This window comes from Meriones unguiculatus, chromosome 21 (genome assembly GCF_030254825.1).
Source record: "Meriones unguiculatus strain TT.TT164.6M chromosome 21, Bangor_MerUng_6.1, whole genome shotgun sequence".
In the NCBI taxonomy this organism is placed as follows: Eukaryota; Metazoa; Chordata; class Mammalia; order Rodentia; family Muridae; genus Meriones; species Meriones unguiculatus.
Genome location: NC_083368.1, coordinates 20,489,523 through 20,510,420, shown reverse-complemented (window position 1 = coordinate 20,510,420; position 20,898 = coordinate 20,489,523). Strand labels below are relative to the sequence as shown.

Here is a 20,898-nt window from a genome sequence, read left to right as displayed (position 1 = left end):
ATAACCCACCCAAACAAAACCTGCTTCCCAGGGACAGCTCAAGTGTCAGTCTAGCTTTCACACTCCTGTTTCTAAGCCTGTCATCTACAAGGAAGCAAAATTAGCTCAAGGACGTTGTGTTTAGCATTTTTCTAGTAAAGAAGATGGAGCTATAGAATTTTTTAAAAGGTGAAATTGCAAAATTGATTCATGCTCTTAGAATTACTTGTTGGACAATTGATTTCCCAAAGTGAGGGGAACAGGGACTATTTCTAACAGGAACTCAATGACTGGCTCTTTGGTCTCCCCACCCCCGAAGGGAGGAGCAGTCCTGTTAGGCCACAGAGGAGGGCTTTGCAGCCAGTCCTGAAGATACCTGATAAAACAGGATCAGATGAATGGGGAGGAGGTCCCCCCTATCAGTGGACTTGGAAAGGGGCACGGTGGAGATGAGGGAGGGAGGGAGGGACTGGGAGGGAATGAGGGATTGGGACATGGCTGGGATACAGAGTTAATAAAATGTAACTGATAAAATAAATAAAAAATAAAAAAAGAGAATTACTTGTTGGAACAAAAGCACAATATACAAAAAGAACATAAATTTAAACGTCCCACAGCCTCATTTTATTTAAAAGCTGAATGCTAGGTCTGGACCTCTGGGCTCAGTGGTAGATGGCTTACCTAGCATGTGTGTGGCCCTAGATTTAACACCAAGTGCCTGAGAAAATCTGATGTTATCCAAACAGACCCCATGATCTAAGCACTTGATAGCATGTTGCTAAGTAGACATCATCCAGTCAGTAAGAAGAATAAAGGAAATATCTTTATTCCAGTATTTTTCTTTGGTTCTTACTTTGGAATTCCAAAAATATGCAAGATAAAACAAAACACATTTGATATCAAAACAGAAAGAAAACTGGGAGAGCAAGTGAGTCAAGGATTAGGGAAATGGGGAAGGAAAATTAACTGTAACAAAGTTTTCTTAGAAATGTAAAATGTTGTCTAATGCTAGTTTTTAAAAGTTATGTTGAAAATGGTATCTAGTTTCTGCTCACATTTCCCTAATAACATCTTTACAAGTCCAATTACTGAAACCATAAAATAACAATCAGATAGACTACTAACTAATCTGGAAGCCTCATTTGAATTTTGTCAGTTGCCCTTTTTTTCTGGCCCAAGATCCAATCCATATTACAAAATTAATTTATCAATCATGTCCTCATGGTCTTCCACCTTGAACAATGCCTCAGTCTATCCTTTTATATGACCCCGCACACTTTTGAACAATACTGGCCTGTTGCTTTTTGGATTATCCCTCTATTTGCTATTGCCACATGTTTTCTTATAATCAAAAGGAAGTTATTCACTTTGGGCAAAAGCTTACAGCAGTAACATTGTGTCCTCCTTGGTATATAACATCAAAATATTGACTGAAGAGTCAGACCCAATTGATTTGAATCTGTTTTGAACAAAACCAGCTGGGTGAATAACTTTTTTAGGAACATGGAATGAAGACTTAGAAAGAGACCAGAGTGGAAATAGTCACACTTTATATACAAAGCCATCAGGAGCCAGGCAGGTGGTGGCCAGACCTAGGCAAGAGGAGCAAGCAGAGATAGCCAGTCAGACATGAGCTGATAAGATGGCATGCGGGTTGAAAAGAGTTGAGTCAAAGAGACACAGAGACAGGTGGAGTGCAATTCAAAAGGACATGGTGCCCGAGAGGCAAACAGGATCCTTTCTAAGAAACCCTGGGGAGGCCAAAGAGCCAGTCATTGAGTTGCTGTTAGAAATAGTCCTTGTTCCCCTCACTTTGGGAAACCAATTGGTTACTGAGCTACCACAGGCTACATCTGAGTGGAGGTTCTAGGTTATATCCATACATGGTCCTTGGTTGAATGTCAGTCTCAGAAAAGACCCCACCCCCGAAGGGAGGAGCAGTCCTGTTAGGCCACAGAGGAGGGCTTTGCAGCCAGTCCTGAAGATACCTGATAAAACAGGATCAGATGAATGGGGAGGAAGTCCTCCCTATCAGTGGACTTGGAAAGGGGCACGGTGGAGATGAGGAAGGGCGGGAGGGACTGGGAGGGAATGAGGGATTGGGACATGGCTGGGATACAGAGTTAATAAAATGTAACTGATAAATAAAATAAACTAAAATAAAATATTCTGCAAATATTAAAAAAAAGAAACCCTGGAATATGTTCTCAACTTCCACAGCTCATTTCCATAATGTAGGCTCTCTTTCAGTTGCCCATAAATATTCCTTTTGTAACCTCAAAGCTGTTTTTATTTAAATGCTTTAGCATAGATGGTTCTATTTTCTATAATTAGAATGGACCTGAAACATTTTTTTTTAAATGAAAAGAGCAATTTTGTTTAAACGAGAGAGGTGGGGATAGGGAAGGAGGGAAAAAGAAGGAGAAAGTGAAGTTAGATATGTAGGGAGGTGGAAAGATCTGGAAAAAAATCTGGGGGACAGGAAATATGATCAAAACATAGTGTATGAAAAATTAAATAAAAAATAAATAGATAAAAATATGTGTTAGTGATGTGAAAAAAATCTCCAAATATAATAAAACACAATTTAGAGTTTTAAAAAAAAATGCCTTACAGGACCCATGCAGGAATAGATGCCCATTTAATCTTCCATTTCTGTTCCTGGTCTGAAAAGTTGATGACTGGCTACAGATTAACCTAGACATATGCACAGAATTTGGCAGGGTTGGAACATCTTATCACCAAGTTTGCATCGTGATTCTGTGGCTTGAGGGAAATCTCAATTAAAACAGTTCTTAACTGCATTAACCTTGCTGATCTCAGGTGTTTATTTTCCCATTTTGTGTAGTCTATGCTATTTTGTCAATGTGACCTTAATCATCTCCAGGCTTGTCGGGTGCTGTTGAATACAGTGTTCTTAATGGTTTAGGGCCCAAGGGCTCCAAGGTGCATGCTTTCTTGATTGGGTAAATAGAACCACATTAGAAATTCTTTTTCTGATTTGTTAGCTTATTTGGGGGAGACATAATTAGTTTTTTTAAAACTAATTCAACTTCAAATAACTTGTTTTTCACAATGAAGTATACTTCCTTTTTTCTTTGTTATTATTATTATTTATTAAAATTTATTCACTTCGTATCCCAGCTGTCGCCCTTTCCCTCATCTTCTCCCGGTCCCACCCTGCCTCCTTCTCCCTTCCCCCGCCCATGTCCTTCTCCTAGTCCACTGATAGGGAAGGACCGCCTCCCCTTCTATTTGACCCTATCCTATCAGGTCTCATCAGGATCTAGTAAGATCACCTCACCAGGAGGAAGTGATTGAAGATCATGTAACTGAGTTCATGCCAGAGACTGCTCCTGCTCCCTCTACTAGGAAACCTCCATGGAGACTCCATGAGCTGTTCATGGGTCACATCTGAGCAGGGGTCCTTTCCATGCATGTGCCTTGGTTGATTCATCAGTCTCTCTTCAAGGCCCCCTGGGCCCAGATTTTTGGCTCTGTTGGTCTTCTTCTGGAGCTCCTGTCTCTTCCAGGTCTTTCTATCTACCCCTTCTGCCATAAGATTCCCTGCACCCTACCCAAAGTTTGGCTTTGAGTCTCAGCATCTGCTTCAATACCCTATTGGGTAGAATCTTTCAGAGGTCCTCTGTGGTAAGCTCCTGTCCTGTTCCCTCTCTTCTTCAGAAAGGCAAATAGGATAGACATCGGAAGTAAAAGATAATTCTCAATTTTCCATCATCAAGGAGATGCTTATTCTTTAGTCTGTAATCTTAATTACTGCTTCTTTTTACATGTGAATATTGTGATTGTTCATTAGTATTCTATTCCAAATCATTCTTTGCTCTGTCAAAAGTAAAATCTCTGTCAAGGACTTACCAGGTTGCCTCTCAAAAAGGAAAGATTTCTGCTATGCTGTGCTGTAGTAGGGAGACCGTAGTCGACAATCCTTTACCCTGTATTTTTAAAAGCCATAGGATTTTGGATATTATCACCATAATAAATCATAAATGTTTGAAGACATAAATATGCTTAAACTGAACCACTGTGCAAAATGCGCAGGTATTAAAACATCATGACACTCTACTAAAATATGTATGATTTTGTGTTTTTACATGTCAGTATAATAAATTTAGATTTTCTCATTGCACACGAAAAATCTCATTGAGGTAAATATAAACAATTATACGTGCATGTACATTGACATAGTTGTACATACATACAAACACATTCACTTATTTGTATACACATACACTTATTTTTTAAATATTGGTTATATATTTTAATACTTATCCTGCCACCTTTACAAGTGAAGCAATGAATATGTTTGCTCTTGTTTTCTTATAACATACATCTGTCAACTCTGAGAATATTTTTTTTTTTTTTTAGTTTTAGGATATATATTTCTTTTTTTTTTTTTCTTTTCTTTTTATTTTTCAATGCAGTTTATTCAGGAGCCTTGAACAATCCTCGGACCCTGGGGAAAGCCAGCCCACAGCTTAAATAGCCTCTGGGTAGCCAACCCCAGCGTGTCACGTGGGCAATGCAGATAGGTTCACATACATGGAAGCAAGCCAGATCCTCAGCCTTAGCCAAATGTGGAATTGTTCGTGACAGAGAGCACTCACCATCGGGAAGGTGGAAGGCAGAAACCAGCTCCATCTTTAAGGCGCAGCATTCCGCAGCTCTCTACAGTTCCCCCTTTTTGTTTTAGATGCATCAGGCAAGAGTAGAGGTCTGATCTCTGATATTAGAAATAAATTGGGACTTTGTACTGATGTTCATTTAGGTGTCATCCACCCAAAGAGCATCAGACCCATCCGATACCTTTTTCTGAGAATATTTAAAACAAAGGCAGTGATGTGTCCTTCTAATAGAGAATGGATTATGCTGTAATGTTCTATTCCAAGTGTGAGCCAAAATCACTGCCACCTAATTTTAAAGGATCGGTATTTATAACAGAATTTTATCTTACTATGAGTTCTTCAATAATTTTCTTTGGAAATATAAAGTGAGTATGAAAACAAACCAACCAACATCCTAGGAAGAGGAAAACAGATGTCCCCTAAATTCTGGGAAGAATTCAAGGTGGCAAGTGGGAACATATACAGTCAATTATCCTGAAGACCTTTTTTCGTTGTAAATCTGACAAAGATAATCAGTGACCTCCACTTCTGCAGACACCAGTTAGAGCTAGTGATTTATCTGAAAAGAGCCAAATATAAAGAAAAAGTGAAAGGATTGTCTATAAGGTGAAAGATAACTTAAAAGTTTGATCATGAAATGCTTCTACATGCTGTAACACGCCTTACAGTGTATTAAGATTGTTAGAAATGTTGATTCATGCATGGAGCCATATAACTAACTAATGTCCATGCTATTAGCTTTGTTCTATGTATATTCTTCCACTTGAGTTGCCTGTGAAAGGCACTCATTCGGTATTGTCAAGTGAAGAATTTTTAATAGACAAAGTCTCTGTTAACTTTAGGTAATGATAAAAATAATCTGGATAGTTATTTCAATATATCCCCACTTCATGTGGATTACATTTGACTATAGAATCCTCATGTGTTGAGTTTAAAGGTACTTCTCCAGCTCTGCTCAAAATGTTATAAAGTAGAAGAGGGTAACTACATCATGTAACTCTCTAAACTCAGAAAAAGTTTGTATTCTAAAACCTGCACAGCCATGAAAGTTTGGGTTGAGGAATTGGGGATCTATGAAGTTAATAATACAATCACCATTCATATGTTCCCAATGGTGCGCCTGTAAATGGGGAAATGGCAGGGCAACGAAGTTATCCAAAACCAAAATAACTGCTGACCAGTTGGCACTGGATAACCAGTTTGGACACTCGTCCCTGGGGAAGTCTATTTCTCCTGCTTTCAGCATTTTTAGTTTCCTGTGGCTCCTTGTCTAGAGTTGGTGACCCGTGAGTTCCCCCCCTCCTTTTGTGTTATCATGTCTACTGATGTCATTCTTGTTCAGGTCTTGTTTAGGCCATCATGTTATTGAGAGTCTATAAGTGTTCCTAGGAGACACAATACTACAGCAGATTTTCTAGTCCTCTAGCTCATACAATTTTCTGCCCTCTTTTTCTGCAATGTTCTCTGAGCCTTAGGTACAGGAGTTGCACACATAACATTACATGAACTAAATAGTTTTTTTTATCTTTGTAACAGTGGTATAAAAATAGGGGCCAGAGGCAATGAATCTGAGAGTAGATATACGTGAGAAGAATTGGAGGTAAAAAAAAAAAAAAACAGAATAGCATAAATGATATAATAATATTTTAATTTCAAAAAATAAATGATACACAAAAGATTACATTAGACATAACAGGTTTAGTTTGTAGTGTGTCCTGCACAGGCGGTACATATAACAGAAGGTCCACCACAGTCAATAGCGGAAGACTGTAAACTTGTACAGACTCCACGCCATCAACAATCTACTGTTCTGTGGTATTTAAAGTGGTATCCTTCAATAATGTCATTGTTATTTTGTCATGTGAAACGTTAAAGCTGTATAATAATGCACACTTTACTTAAAAATTAGTCCATAACCATAGAAAGCAATCTGAAATATATTCACCACAATATTAACAGTGCTTGTTTATGTATGGCAAGACTGCAGACAATTCTAATTTTTTTCTAATAAATTTGCTTTGTCCATAGCAATATATGTTAGTACAATAATAATAAGACACTATCAAATGTGTCTTAATATACTATAAGCATGCAAACAAATAAATTAGCTTTCAAGTTTTATATATATAATTAATGTTTAACAAGGAAAATTAAGTTTTATTTATATTTTTTCAGACTTTCTTATAAAGCCTCTGTGTATATGAAAAGCAGTATTAGACAGTAAAGCCTTTGTTTTCTAACAGCATGTTTTTGCCTGTAGTAAGATTTATGTTACCGATATTCTCAATTTGAGTTTTATAAAATTAAGCTTAGAGACTTAGAAACATGCTCAATAAAGGCACAATGATATTTTTAGATTAAAAAAAAAAAACTATACCTAGCAAGCAATCCTGGCAACATCAAATTCTGACCCACATGATGGGAATGTCATGGTGTGCCTCTAACCATCTCAATGGTGGGGTATCGACTGAGCATGTGTACCATCTTTGTTTCAGTCAACAGAAACAATTTGCCATCCTCAGAAATATATTTTCAAAATATGGTCATTATCCCAAAATGTTCCTTTCACAACACAAATAAATATGAGAGCAGCCTGCACTCTCGGGAAAGTGGTTTGCCTTCTGTATTGCACTAGACGGCGGAAACGTGATGAGGTGCCAGCCTACTGCTTGGCAGGAACAAAACACCAAACCCAGCAGGGAGTCTACAGGAAAGTGAGCTGTGGTTTTAACTGCCAATTTTCAAACCAGTGCTTCTTATAGCCCCCACAGTGTGTCTGAAATTTGGGCAAACGCTGACAGCTTTATTCGTTTTATTCTGCTTGGAGGACCATTTCTTTAATCTATGAACAATTAAGTTATATTACTTTTATTAGAAAAAAAATTGTACTTTCTGTTCTTTACTTACTGAAAGAAATAACTTTTTATTTTTCAGAGCTTCCATATGGCTGGGAAAAAATCGATGATCCTATATATGGCACTTACTATGTTGAGTAAGTCTCTAAGCGTGATATTAACTTGTTACTAACGTTTTGTGAAATTGTGTTAAAATTTTATTTATTGAGTGTGTGTGGCTAACAGCCCCTTTAATTCCCTCTCATCTAATTCTGAAATGTCCACAAAGAATCTAGAGGCATGGCTGGCTGTTTCTTGATTCTTTGCAGCTGGCTCATGTGTCATTCCTTTTCTTTGACTCATGATTCTGAAACACCGATTGGAAAACTATGTTCCACACAGTCCTCTGAATGAGTAATTAAAGATACTTAAGTGAATGCTTTTCATTTTGAAGTCAAACTGTTGGGAGCTGGCTGCGTGTGCAAAAGAGACACTCTATTATAACAGATTCCAAATTCAATTAACTGAATCAGCCATGCCTTCCCACTAAAGCATAAGATAAAATTTTGATGCCTTCTCCTCTGTAGAACCACACGATTTAGCTGCAGTGTCCTTTCCATACACTGGACTTTTATGTTACCCATTGGTAGCTGCATTAACATATCTCATCAGAATACAAGCTATCTCTGTCTATACATTGTTTAACTCAGACTAGAGATGTACCAATGATTAACTAACTAACTACACATATATTTTTCCTTAAGAAAAGAGAATGGCAGTTATAAAAGTCTAAAATTAATTATGTAATTTGCATTCCAGAACTCTCTTCTGATAGAGAAAGCCTATCTCTTATCTATCATGTGGTGCTCCTAATGTTATTTGGGTGAAGCACAAAGCCTGCCTTTGTACTTAAACACTGCCCACGAAATGCAGGGATTGCAAAGCCAAAGGCTTTCACACTGTCTGAGAAGACTGAACTCCTTTTCTTCTCATCCTGTTCCGGATGGTCAAGGGTCGTAGATCAATGGCTCGTCTACTAGCCTGCTTTGCAATAGTATTCCAGCAGTTCCTGGCTTTTGTTAGGGGTCAGGCCCTGCTTGGCACTGCAGATGCTCAGGTGAACAGGTGAACGGGACCTGCAAACCCCACTGTCCCTGAGCCTCTCCTGTGTGAGCACTTGTCTCAATTACTTTGACACGATGTCCCCACCCCAGGTTCATCGGGAGAAGCCCCAGGTTTGGCTTCCACATTTAAGGTCAAGGTGAATTCATCTCATTCCCTACAAGCAATCTTGTAACACAGTGTTTACTCTCTAACGTGTGGACATACAATAACTATAAAAAGATAAATACGTAGAGTCATGCCTGGTTGCAAGGAAAGAGGGAGGAGCTCTGTAAAAGCGAGGCCATGGAAAAGAGCAGAGCTTGAGCAACTGGAGAGAACTTAAGCAACTTTGGCTCACTCTGACGTGTGTGTGTGTGTGTGTGTGTGTGTGACCACACAATCACTTGAAACCTAGAACTGCAAGACTCCTTTTTCTGACCTAATTGGACAAACATGATTGAACGTTGGAAATTAGTTTCAAAGCACATGAAGAGAGATATGATGAGTCGGAAGGAGAGGGAGAATATCATGGGTCAATACTTGGAAGGGCTCTGGGTCCTTTTAAACTAATAATCAATGAAAATACGTGTTTTAATAGCAATAAAGATTTACCCTTAATAACTGTAACAGAGAGTTTGCTAGGTCCTTGCTTGAATGCTTGCTTGTATTTGTTTGCCGTACTCAGGATCAGACCTCAGGTACTCTATCCCTGAGCTCCATGCTGGACCCTCCTAAATCATCTTAGTCCACTTGATCAGATGACAGCATGCCTCAGCATGTGCCGTCTGGAGTCTAAAGTGCTTCCATATAAGGACACAGGACTGAGGTGTGTGACATGCCATATCTCTTTTTTAATACATTGCCAGTGGAGCCAATGAACAACTCTACCCCAGCCCCAGTGCCAGTGCTGGAAAATCCATAAAGATCCAGGTAGAAAGTATTTGGGAATCCACACAGCCTCATCTTTTCCTGTATACGGGCAACTGCTTACGTCACTTCCATGCGTGAGAACTCTACCGCAAGTGTTCATAAAAGCAAGACAGTGGGCCAGGGCCAGTCTTCCAGCCCCAGTTCGTTGATCCCTACCTCTTTCCAACTCTTCATATCTCACCTCATGTCCTTTGAGACTAATTTCCAACGTTCAATCACATTTGTCCAATTAGGTCAGAAAAACTTGTCTCAAAATTTCAAGTGATTGGGCGGTCACACGCGCATGTCAGAGTGAGTCAAAGAAGCTTAAGTTCCCTCCAGTTGCTTGAGCTCTGCTTTTTTCCCATGGCCTCATTATTACAGAACTCCAGATAGCATACCAATGTCAGTTACTAGATTTGTGACTATGTCAGGCAGGCAGAAAATTGAGACAAATAAGCATATAATCCAAACATACAGATAACATTAGGCGGGACATTATCCAAATATTTCTCAGAAAAAATATTTTCTGAAAAACTCAACAACATATTTAAATACCTCAAGTGATTATGTATGTATGTATGTATATAGCAAGTGTGTGTACATGTGTGCGCATGCATGTTTGTGTATGTACATGTACTCATGCTTCCTGATGTAAGAAATGTCTTCCCTCACAATACGGGAATATGTTTATTTACATGACTTTTCAACTATGTATTATCCCCACTATGCTGCCATTGGTACAGGTTTATATTGGTTCTCAAAGTAGTTCTGCTCATGAAACTTCTCAAACAGATACACACAGAGGCCATGTGGCACTTTGGATCCATAGACAGTTAAGTGAAGTAAGAGGCCATTAATTTGAAGGAGAGTTTGGAGGGGTATGTGGGAGGGTTTGGGGTAGGGAGGAAAAACTAAGGAGATATATTGTAATTATAATCTCAAAAATAAAATTAAGGGAAACAAGCTTAATCTTTGTAAATCCAAGAAAATACTGGCTTGCCGATGCTGATAACGACAGCAGTGGTAGTGAACAAGGTCTTTCTTGGCAGAGGTCTTACTTTCCATGGCTAATCACACAGCCATTTATGTACCTACAAGTACCGGTTATACAATAATGAAAAGCATCAGCCTTGTCCAGTCATTAAAGAAAAAGCGCACAACCTACGCTCATAGACGCAGAGGGGCGGGCACCTTAGCAGTCTGCCACAAAGCAAGACGGAAGCTGCAGAGCGGGCTCCGTCCCTCAGCCAGGACAGGAAGGTTAAAATCAGTCCTGTGCTTCCAGCCTAGCTGCCATCCACACATTTTGCCCACACACAAAAGTGGCCGGGCAAATAGCAATTCCAGTGATCAATAGCAAAGGAGGCTTAGCACACAGGTTTTGACCTCTGTAACTTACCTAGTATGTTACGATTTTTGTGCCAGATAAATTATTATTATTTTTTAATTATGAGTATAATATCTATCCAAGATCCGGAAGGAAGAACCCCTCAGCAGCAGCATGGTTATCATCCCATCAAAAGAATTGCCATCTGTTTCGTGTGCCATCAACTGGGTTCTTCAAAGACCCCTACCATATTTACCATCCTCTGCAGTGATGGGAAAGCAAATGGCCTCCAGTTTACAGTTGGGGAAACCCTCACCAAAGAAGCTGAGTAACTCCCTAGGGACCACACAGCACTGAACGTGGGCTAAAATGTGGGCGGAGGTAGTTTGGCTGTAGAGCCCAGACCCCAAATTCTTGCTAAGAATGGCTCTCCTACAATTCACGTGTACTACCCATAATGTTCCAGACTAGCCTTGGAGCCTCCACACTAGGAACAATGAGGGTTTTCAAGCACATGATGGCTTCCCTCTAGATCTAGAACAACTCCACAGCAAGATGCTCAAGGCTAGGAGGCCATGCCACCTACCCAGCCCCGCGAAACGAGCTCTTAACACGGGCATTATGAGCCACCAGGTTCATGCTTGCTACAGCAAAGGGGGTCCCCCCGAGCAGCGTGTATCAGGGAACAAGACCCGAAACAAAAGATAAAGGCCCTCGATTGCTGGGCCCAATCAGGGAACTTGGGGGCACTTGTTTGCCGCATGTAGAACTGTATTTTAAGTACACTCAACATCTCTCGTGGCATCTGCAAGTCAGGCAAATAGACTGAGCTCTAATCTAAATGCCAGCCAAAAGAAGCAAGGCCAGTTTCCCTGACAGACACTGAATCCGCGCTAGCGCCGCGCTTAGCCATGTATTAAGAAATCCTGAAGCTGCTAACTAGAAATGTAACTGTCACCGTTCATAAAGAAGGGGGGGGGGGGGGGAATTAATGCAAAAAGTGCAAACTGCAGCTCCGAACAGCTGCGACTTTTGTACAAATGTAGATTTCTCTCCTCTTTTGTGAAATCGTGTCTGCTGGGTACATTCTGGTTTTAATGGCAGTTACACAATTTGCTTAAGTAGCTTATCCAGAAGACACAGTTTCCCGGGATGGCTTTTCTGCAAGCTGCCTCCGCTGGCACAGGAAGAGAAGCCAGCCATAGAATAGCATTTAAAATCATAGCGGGGACTGACAGATGTGATTTTTCCTATGAAGGTCTTAAAAGTCTTTTCACATGATGTCACACATCTGCTGCTTTCAGGCATTACTTGGGCACCGTTCCCGAAAGGGCCGCCTGATAACATTGAGCATTAAGGGAAAACCGCGACCACTGCCTGGTTCATGATGAGCATCTGTCAAGATGTAGGAACTGGGGGAGTGCCTTCAGAGTATTTGATAGAAAATGCTGCTCTCCTGAGTCACTTCCTAAATTTTCCAAGGGGGGAAAAATAGTCTCCTAGCTTAAAGTTTTTCTTTTTTAATTTTTTAAAAATTATTTCTTCACAATTAATTCATTATATATTCCGATTGAAGTCTCCTCCCTCAACTCCTCCCAGTCACGCCCTCTCTCCCTCTTCCTCCCCTATCCCCTTCCTCTAGCCCACTGAAAGGGGACATTCTCCTCCTTTGCCATCTGCCCATGGCTTATCAAGTCTCATCACGACTGCCTGAATCCTCTTCCTCTGTGGCCTGGTAAAGCCGCATCACCAGGGACAAGAGTTCAAAGAGCAGGCAACTGAGTTCATGACAGAGGCAACCCCTGTTGCCCTTGCTAGGGAATACACATGGATACTGAGCTGCCAACTGGCTACATCTGAGCAGGGGGTCTAGGTCCTCTCCAAGCATGGTCCTTGGTTGAAGTATGAGTCCTGGAAAGACCCCTGAAGTCTCTGAAGAACACCCTGAGCTTAGACTCTTTAGCTTTGCTCGTCTCCTTGTGTTGCTCCTGTCGTTCCGTATCCTTCTATCCTCAACCCCCTTTTCTTTCATAAGACCCCCTGTGCTCCACCCAAAGTTTGGCTGTGGGTCTCAGCATCTGCTTCAACAAACAAATGTATGTCCTGCTCAACAAAAAAAAAAAATGTTTTCCCCAACTTATAATTTAATATAATTGGAGATGCAGAACAGAAGGGGTCCTGATAAAGGAATTCAATGTCTTGTATGAACTCCAAACTTTGTGAGCAATTTTTGAACCTCTCAATTATTGTTTCTCAGAAGTTACATGTATGTGCTGCACAGCTCCTTGGCATGCAAGTCCTGCAACTTCCTGAATGTTGGGTAGGTGGGTTGTAGCTAAGAAAAGAAAAGGATGAAGAGAAAGAATGAAGAGCTGTGTGATGGGAGAGTGTTTATTGTACATGTAGTGTGTGCTCCATTTCATAGCTCTAGAAATCAAAGCACAGAAACTTTTACAAGGAGAAAATACTAGGACATTTGAAACTAGGCCTTTTCAGTCCAGTGTTAGTATGCAGCATAGGTTTGTCATAAGAATTCAAAATGATATATTTACTAATAATATAAAGTGTGTGTGTTCTTCTTTTCACAGTACTTGCTTTTCCAGTAATTTCATGATTACAATATACCCCATAAGGTGAACAGCTCTATGGAAAATTTTGATGTGTGAAAAAAACATGTAATTTGCTGTTATGGCCAGAAATGCACCACACTGAATAACAATAGCATTTCTTTAGTATTGTTGGTAATTCTATAAGCCAAGTGTTACTGACGAGGAAGGACTGCAAGAGAGTGATGCTACTGTCGCTGCCAAAAGGCTTCAGGTTCCAGGAACATGCACCAGAAAATTATGATGCATGATTAACTAGCATGTATGTCTTCTTAAGTAGCTAGAAGCTTGTGATGATAATCTCTAGAAATAGCCATTGTAAGACACTAGCGTAGCATTGAGCATGCCTTCACATTAATTACTTGGATGCCAATCATCACATTTGCAAATGAGAAACCAAATCTGAGGTCTCCACAGGCATAAAGCCAGTAATGCTATAAGGCTATAAGGAGATAGATATAGATATATAGAGAGAGATAATAGATATAGATATAGATCCACATACTTTATATAGGTTTATACATGAAAGTTAGAGTGTCTATATTCAAAAGCACACATATTCTATAATCAGATTCTTTTCTTCTACACTAATGACTTTTATTCTATTGCTCTCTGATTGACCCATATGGATTTAATATTTTTGTGTGGCAGTTCTTCAAGCCTAAGGAAGACAAGGATTCATGCCTTCTGAGAGAGCGGAGTCCATCATAACTTAGTGAAGTATAAAAAATGGTATTTTTCCACAAATAACTTTCATAATTTTAATAGATGTCAAGACAATAGCAAAAGATAAGGAAATATTACTACTCTAGCATCAGGTTTTGGATTTTTTTTGAGAATTTCATACATACTGTTATTTCTATTATTTCCATCCCAGCTTTCCCCTCCAACCACTCTTATATCCCTTCACTCTCTCTCAAGTTCATGACGTTTTAAAAAATTATTATTGTCACATATGTGCAACCACATATAATATGTAGTGTTATTGTATAAAGCATATAGTATTGTCTGTTTAGTTTTGCTCATATGTACATGCGTTTACAGCTGACCACTTGGGACTGGGTAACCTCTCAGGGAGCTCATCCCTGGAGAAAACTGAGTTGCCCTTTTAGCTGCCATTTGCAGCTGGGGCTCGTTATGCAGGAGAGGAACCTCGTGAAAACTTCCCTATCAGGGCCTGCATGTCAACTGGTGTTGTCATTTCGCAGGTCTTCTTCAGGCAGCCATCTTGCTGAAATTTCATAGTTGCAGCTTCCTTCTCACGTCTAGAAGACATTATCTCTCAGCAGGCATCCTGATCTGGCTCTTTTTTTGCCTCATCTTCTGTGATTTTCCCTGAGCCTCAAGTTTAGGAGTTGTGTATCATTTGACATTGAGCACCACACACTCTTCGTCAAGGATGACTATGCATAGCCACAATGTTGTTTGCTTCTCTTTAAGAATTTTTTATTATTATTAAATTAAATGAAGCCCTCATTTAGGTACTTTTGGAGAAGATAAATGCAGGCAAATGTCCTAACAGGGAAACAGTGACCCTGGGTGGCCACAGGGCAGGGGAAACTTCCTGCAGAAGCAGTTGTATGAAGTACACAGATCCTGAGTTCTCCACAGGCCAGGGAAAGAGGGAAGATAGAGACAATACATTGATAGAGGCAATACACAGATAGAGACAATACATTGGGTTGCATTCAGAATGCTTCCTCCTACTCTACATAAGACCATGAGAGCATGACAGAGCTCTTGTGAAGGAAGACAGGGAGAAGAGTCAAGACCTGAGGACTGTTGTTCATGAAAGTTGCAGACAACTTTTCTAGCTGGACATGAGCTCTATGGGAAGTGGCATTTTTGCACAGAGAGGAGTTAAAGGCCTTTGTGTAGTGCCATCCTTCCTGCAAGGAGAGACCCATATTCCAGATAGCTGACTATGAAGTTAACCCAGAGCACAGCGCAAGCACATCTTTCTTTGGGTCGTTCTGTCTGCTCCTTGCCAATGCAACGTACTAAATAGGTCATTGTTCTATTATTTGTGAAACAGCTCTTCCACCTTACAGACTCTCTCCAGTTTAAGTGAGGTCTTCATTTGTGCATGAGCTACAGATTATGTCTTGCCAACAGTCTGTCGTGACAGACTTCAGAGTCATTTCTTAGTCTAAGAACCAGTTCTAAAGTTAACACATGAAATGAAAATTGCATAGAGTCAAAGTTATCCTGAAGTTCCCCAGGTTTGTGCAGTGCTAGACACTTGCATGTAAAGGAACACCACCCTGTTGGGAAATAATTCTTTCTGGAATTGAAGCAGTTTTCAGGCATTTGGTGCTTTTCATCTTTCACAACTATGGATGAGAGATCACATTCTGCTTGGAGGGATGTCAGCATTATCAGAGCTCTGAGAGAACCTGGTCTGAGGAATCATTACGCCATTTGTAAGATTCTCTAGAATTGAATAAAACAGATGCTGGCCACCCAGCAAGACAGACTGTAATGCCACACTACCCCATATGGAAAATGTAATTCATATCTTCATTAGTTTGGAAATTGTCTTAGTAAGGATTTTATTGCTGTGAAGAAACACCGTGACCAAGACAACTCTTTTTTTTTTTGTTTCATTGTTTTTAATTTATTTATTATTTTTTATATTAATTACAGTTTATTTACTTTGTATCCCAGCTGTAGCCCCTCCCTCATTCCCTTCCCCAATCCCACCCTCCCTCCCTCATACATTGGTTTTTTTTAATTTAATTTTATTTTTTTTATCAGTTACATTTTATTAACTCTGTATCCCAGCCGTGTCCCGATCCCTCATTCCCTCCCAGTCCCTCCCTCCCTCCCTCATCTCCACCGTGCCCCTTTCCAAGTCCAGTAACCAAATGGTTTCCCAAAGTGAGGGGAACAAGGACTATTTCTAACAGGAACTCAATGACTGGCTCTTTGGTCTCCCCACCCCCGAAGGGAGGAGCAGTCCTGTTAGGCCACAGAGGAGGGCTTTGCAGCCAGTCCTGAAGATACCTGATAAAACAGGATCAGATGAATGGGGAGGAGGTCCCCCCTATCAGTGGACTTGGAAAGACAACTCTTATAAAGAAAAACACTTAGTTGGGCTGGCTTACAGTTTCAGAGGTTTAGTCCATTATCATCATGGTGAGAAGCACGACAACATCTGGGCAGACATGGTGCTGGAGAAAGAGCTGAGGGTTCTACATCCTTATCCACAGACAGCAGGAGACTGTTTATCACACTGGACATAGCTTGAGCATAGTAGACTTCAAAGCCCACCCCCACAGTGACACACTTCCTCCAATAAGGCCTCACCTACTCCAACACAGCTACACCATGAGTCTGTGGGGGCCATACCTATTCAAACCATCCATGTCTTTTCTATGTCATGGGACATGATGTTAATAATAGCTTGCCGCCCTTGGGTGCATGACTTTTGAATCACAAGTTGGTACAAAGCTTCAGGTAAGCTTCCAGGTACCGGTCTGTTAAAGGAATGCTTTAAATGGATTAATTGCTAAGGTCTCCTGAAATTCAAGGAATATGCACTGTGTCTTGTGTTAGCACGAATAAACTTGGCCGATTTCCTGTTTTAAGCCTCATTATTTTCTCATTATAGCTGCAGATCGAAGCATACTTAAATTTTTTTAAGTATCTGCATTCAACTTTTGTTTGGTTAGGTGGCAACATATATCATCATTATTTTATATTAATGATTGTAACGATAGTGTTATGGAATGAACACTTCCCTAAATAGTGAATTGTTACAATAGACTATGGAGAGAAACAGAAATATACTCAATATTCAGAGTCATAAAACTTATATTAAGTTTGTCATTTAAAGGAAGGGAGATAAAAAATACATTATAGACAAAAAAAAATCATAATAAGAACAGTATTTTAAGATTGATTGCTTTATTTTATGTTTATAAATGTTTGGCCTTCATGTATATTTCTATACCATACTCATGCAGAACCCAGGAATTCCAGAAGAGGGAAGCAGGTACCCTAGAACTAAGATTACAGACCATTGTGAGGTGCTGTGTGGGTTCTGGAAACCTAATTCTGGTCCTCTGCAAGATACCACGTGGCCTCAAGCACTTAGGCAACTCCCCACCCCCAAGAATAATGTACCTATACACCATAGGAGATGACTGTATTAGAGAAGGGAATGTCTTTCTATTTTTAAGAATAAAAGCAACATTGTTAAGCACAACTTTTTACTACAAATTAACAGATATCTTCATCTTAGTTAAATGGTATTAGGATAGGTTGAGCTCTTGGTATAATAAAAAAGAAAAAATCCTCATTTTTTTTTTAGTCAAATTTCATGTTTAATTTCAACCTAAGGAAAATGAGCTCTTGAACTGTCAAGAACACAATTGTGTTTTTGTGACTGAGGCTATGTATCCTAAGGTGAGAGAAACACCGTTTGCTGGGATAAGCATGTAGTTTACTGATTTTTACATAAACTTAATCTGGAAGAAGCTCATTACCCTCACCTATAGTCCCAATTTCTCAGGATGCTGAGGCAGGAGAGTGTTAAGTTTGAGAGCCTATTTGGTATCAGAGTGAATTTTAAGCCAGCCTGCGACAGTCAGTGAGAACATGTCTCAAAGTAGAAGTAGGAAGAGAAGGCTGGGAATGTAGCTCAGTAGTAAGACATCTGCCTAGGATCTGTGAGGTCCTGCATTTATTGCATGGCAGGACCATTTTGTGGTCCTGCCACAAAAAGAAAAAAAAAATAAAGAAACTCACCAATGTTATCTTTAAACATGTATTAAGTCCCACCTGTTGAGCTTATTACAATAATGTAAATACCAGTTCAACATTCCATTAAGCAGTCATTTATAGGACATTGACAAAGTCTTCTCCATCTCTTCTACCTTACTTTTACAGTGAACTTATTTGAAGGCCACTAACATGATAGGATGGAATGCCCTTCTTGTTTTCTGTAGTATTACCATGAATTTAGTTTGGCACATTGACCTCACATGTAATCTCTAAGAAAGTCCTCCAGATTTAACATTAGTCAACCTGGAGAACTATCTAAACAGATGATGATCATGATGATGATTATGGTGATGATGATGATAGTAATGATAATGGTGGTGGTGATGATGGTGCTTAGACATATAGCCTGTATCAGTCTTTTAGTTTCTTATCCTCCTGCTTTTGCCTTCAAAGTACTAGAATTACAATCATATGTCACTGTGCCCTGTTAGTAGTTACCATTATTAAGCATTTGGTGTGCATTAGGTATTTTACAAAACCCATTTAACCATCATCATAATGCTTTGTGACAGATGCTATTATTTCTATTTTACAAAGAAACTAAAACTTAAAAAAAAAACAAGCAATCAAACTAGCAGGTGACAGAATTGCAATTTCAGGCAGGGATTAAGAAACTTTACTGACGGTATTTCATTCTTGACTCTCAGACCCTAAAAAATCCCAATATTAAATCAGCTTAATTTTACGCACTGCATTATCTTTAAACATGTTCATGTTTTTACCTAATTTGCCCTCAAAACGGACTTGTAATGTGAGTAGGATGTATGTAGGCGAAGCACTTAGAGTTGGGGACCTAGTGGGACCTTCTCAAAGAGAGCAAATACACTACTTCCTGTATGTGTTTATACAGCATACCCTTTCAGGGCAGCTTTAGCAGCAATTCTGGTCTGCTCTCAGAAATGATAAAATTGGAGGACTCAGCAGGTAAGGGCTGGTGAGCTTCCTCCCACTGTCACTCACTTGCAATGAGTTTTAAATAGTGGCCTTCTCACCTAGCCTGACAACATGTGCTTGATTCCTAGGATTCGCATGGTGGAACCAGCTCCCACAAAGTGCCCTCTGATCTCTACATGTTGGTTGTGGCATCAGAACCGAACGCCCACAAAACAGATGAACAAATATAAAAGGAAAAGAGTTTTTAAAATGAGAAAATGACCACTCTACCTCCTAAGAGACGTCAGATGTACAACAGAGACACCCATGAGATAGAGAATGCCAGCGGCAAATGTCCCTTATCTCTGCCACCCCTCACAGCTCGGGGTCTGCTAGTGGATCTAGCACATGTGGAGTGAGAGGGCCACCATTTAAATGTGGTCCTGTGTGAGTAGCAGCAGGCCAGGTCTCCCAAGCCCTCGGGTGGCATTTCCACTGCGTTGTGTACTAAAGGTCAGAAAGACTGTCATCTACAGCTCAAGAATGTCCTTTGCAAAGTTTGAAATGAGCATTACACGCTTCAGTTTTTGATGGCTGTCCCCATTTCCTTCGCAAGTCTTGCTCATAAATAATAACTCAAAGAAAGAGTACATGCTCAACGCACAGGGTCCATAAGGACAGAGAGCTGGTGTCACACCAAACTTGAAGAAATAAAAGGCACCGTTTGAAAGAAAGAGGTCTGGTTTGAAACCATATTACATGAAACCTGATTCATTTTGTTCCCATTTCATTTTTGCTTTTTCAACAAATAAAACAGGCACACGTACCTATATTTTTCTGTTTTCTATAGATACTGTTTCTATATATTTATAGCTCCTGGGTCCTCAAGATATTATTAAATATATCAAAATAATATTCTGTGATTTCATACTTGTGTTTTCAGAATATCTGCAGATAATTTACAGTATAATTGAAATTTCCAGTTTCATAATAAAAACTGAAACGACACCCACCTTGCAGAAGTGTTATCAGATATAATCTGCCTGCACATTTGTGAATAATTTGCTTGAAAGGGAAATACACACTTGTCTCAGGACCACTGAATCAATGTTCTTGAATTTTGGCACTGAGCAGAACTGCACTGATTCCCTGCATCAACTGGAAGATATACAAAAAATAAAAAAAAAAAATGCATACAGGCCACTGAGCCAAGGGTCTGACACAGCCCCTCGCTTTCTCTCTTTATTTTCTCATTTCAACCAATTGAGACATCTATGAAGCAAGTTTAAATCTCAGCAGGAATGACTGTAGCTTGAAGACTGGAGATATTCTTCTGGTCCCCTTCTCATCTTCCTAAGAGCTTCAGGATGGAACCCCCCAAAAAGCAACCCAATGCAGGGGTACACATTTGTAGTTTGAAAAAGAGTAAACAAATTATTTGGGAGCATATTCCCCATTCTTCTCTCCTGACACCATCTTCAGTTTGCAATGCTCTGAGATCCCGGTGCTAATTACCGAGTGTTAATTCTGTAAACTCTGCAATGACACACCCCAGACAGTTCAAAACAAGAGTGCTGAAACTATTGTCCCCATCCTCTGTTTTGATGCTGCTGAACCTTTATTCTTCCTGTTCATTGTTACTGCTCACCCCTCCCCCATTTTCTCAGTATCTTAGAATTGCTCCTTCTTTCCCACACCTAAATGTCATAGGCATCTGTTAGTGGCAAAGTGACTGAATTACTCTACACAGATTCAAGGTATCCAGGAAAAAGCATTTTCTCTTTAAAACTCATCAAAAGTATTTCTTTTAAACTTTTGTTTCTGGTCCCTCC

The 20,898-nt window shown here is 39.9% G+C and overlaps 1 protein-coding gene across 10 annotated transcripts in view; it reads left to right on the top strand.

Moving 5' to 3' along the window:
- Magi2 (membrane associated guanylate kinase, WW and PDZ domain containing 2) overlaps positions 1-20,898 on the top strand; it is a 1,408,809-nt gene that overhangs the window by 1,051,882 nt on the left and 336,029 nt on the right. For all 10 annotated transcript variants that reach the window (XM_060374145.1, XM_060374142.1, XM_060374143.1 and 7 more), the window contains one exon: positions 7,557-7,614. In XM_060374145.1, coding sequence (XP_060230128.1) covers positions 7,557-7,614 — 58 coding nt within the window. The remainder of the gene's footprint in view (positions 1-7,556; positions 7,615-20,898) is intronic.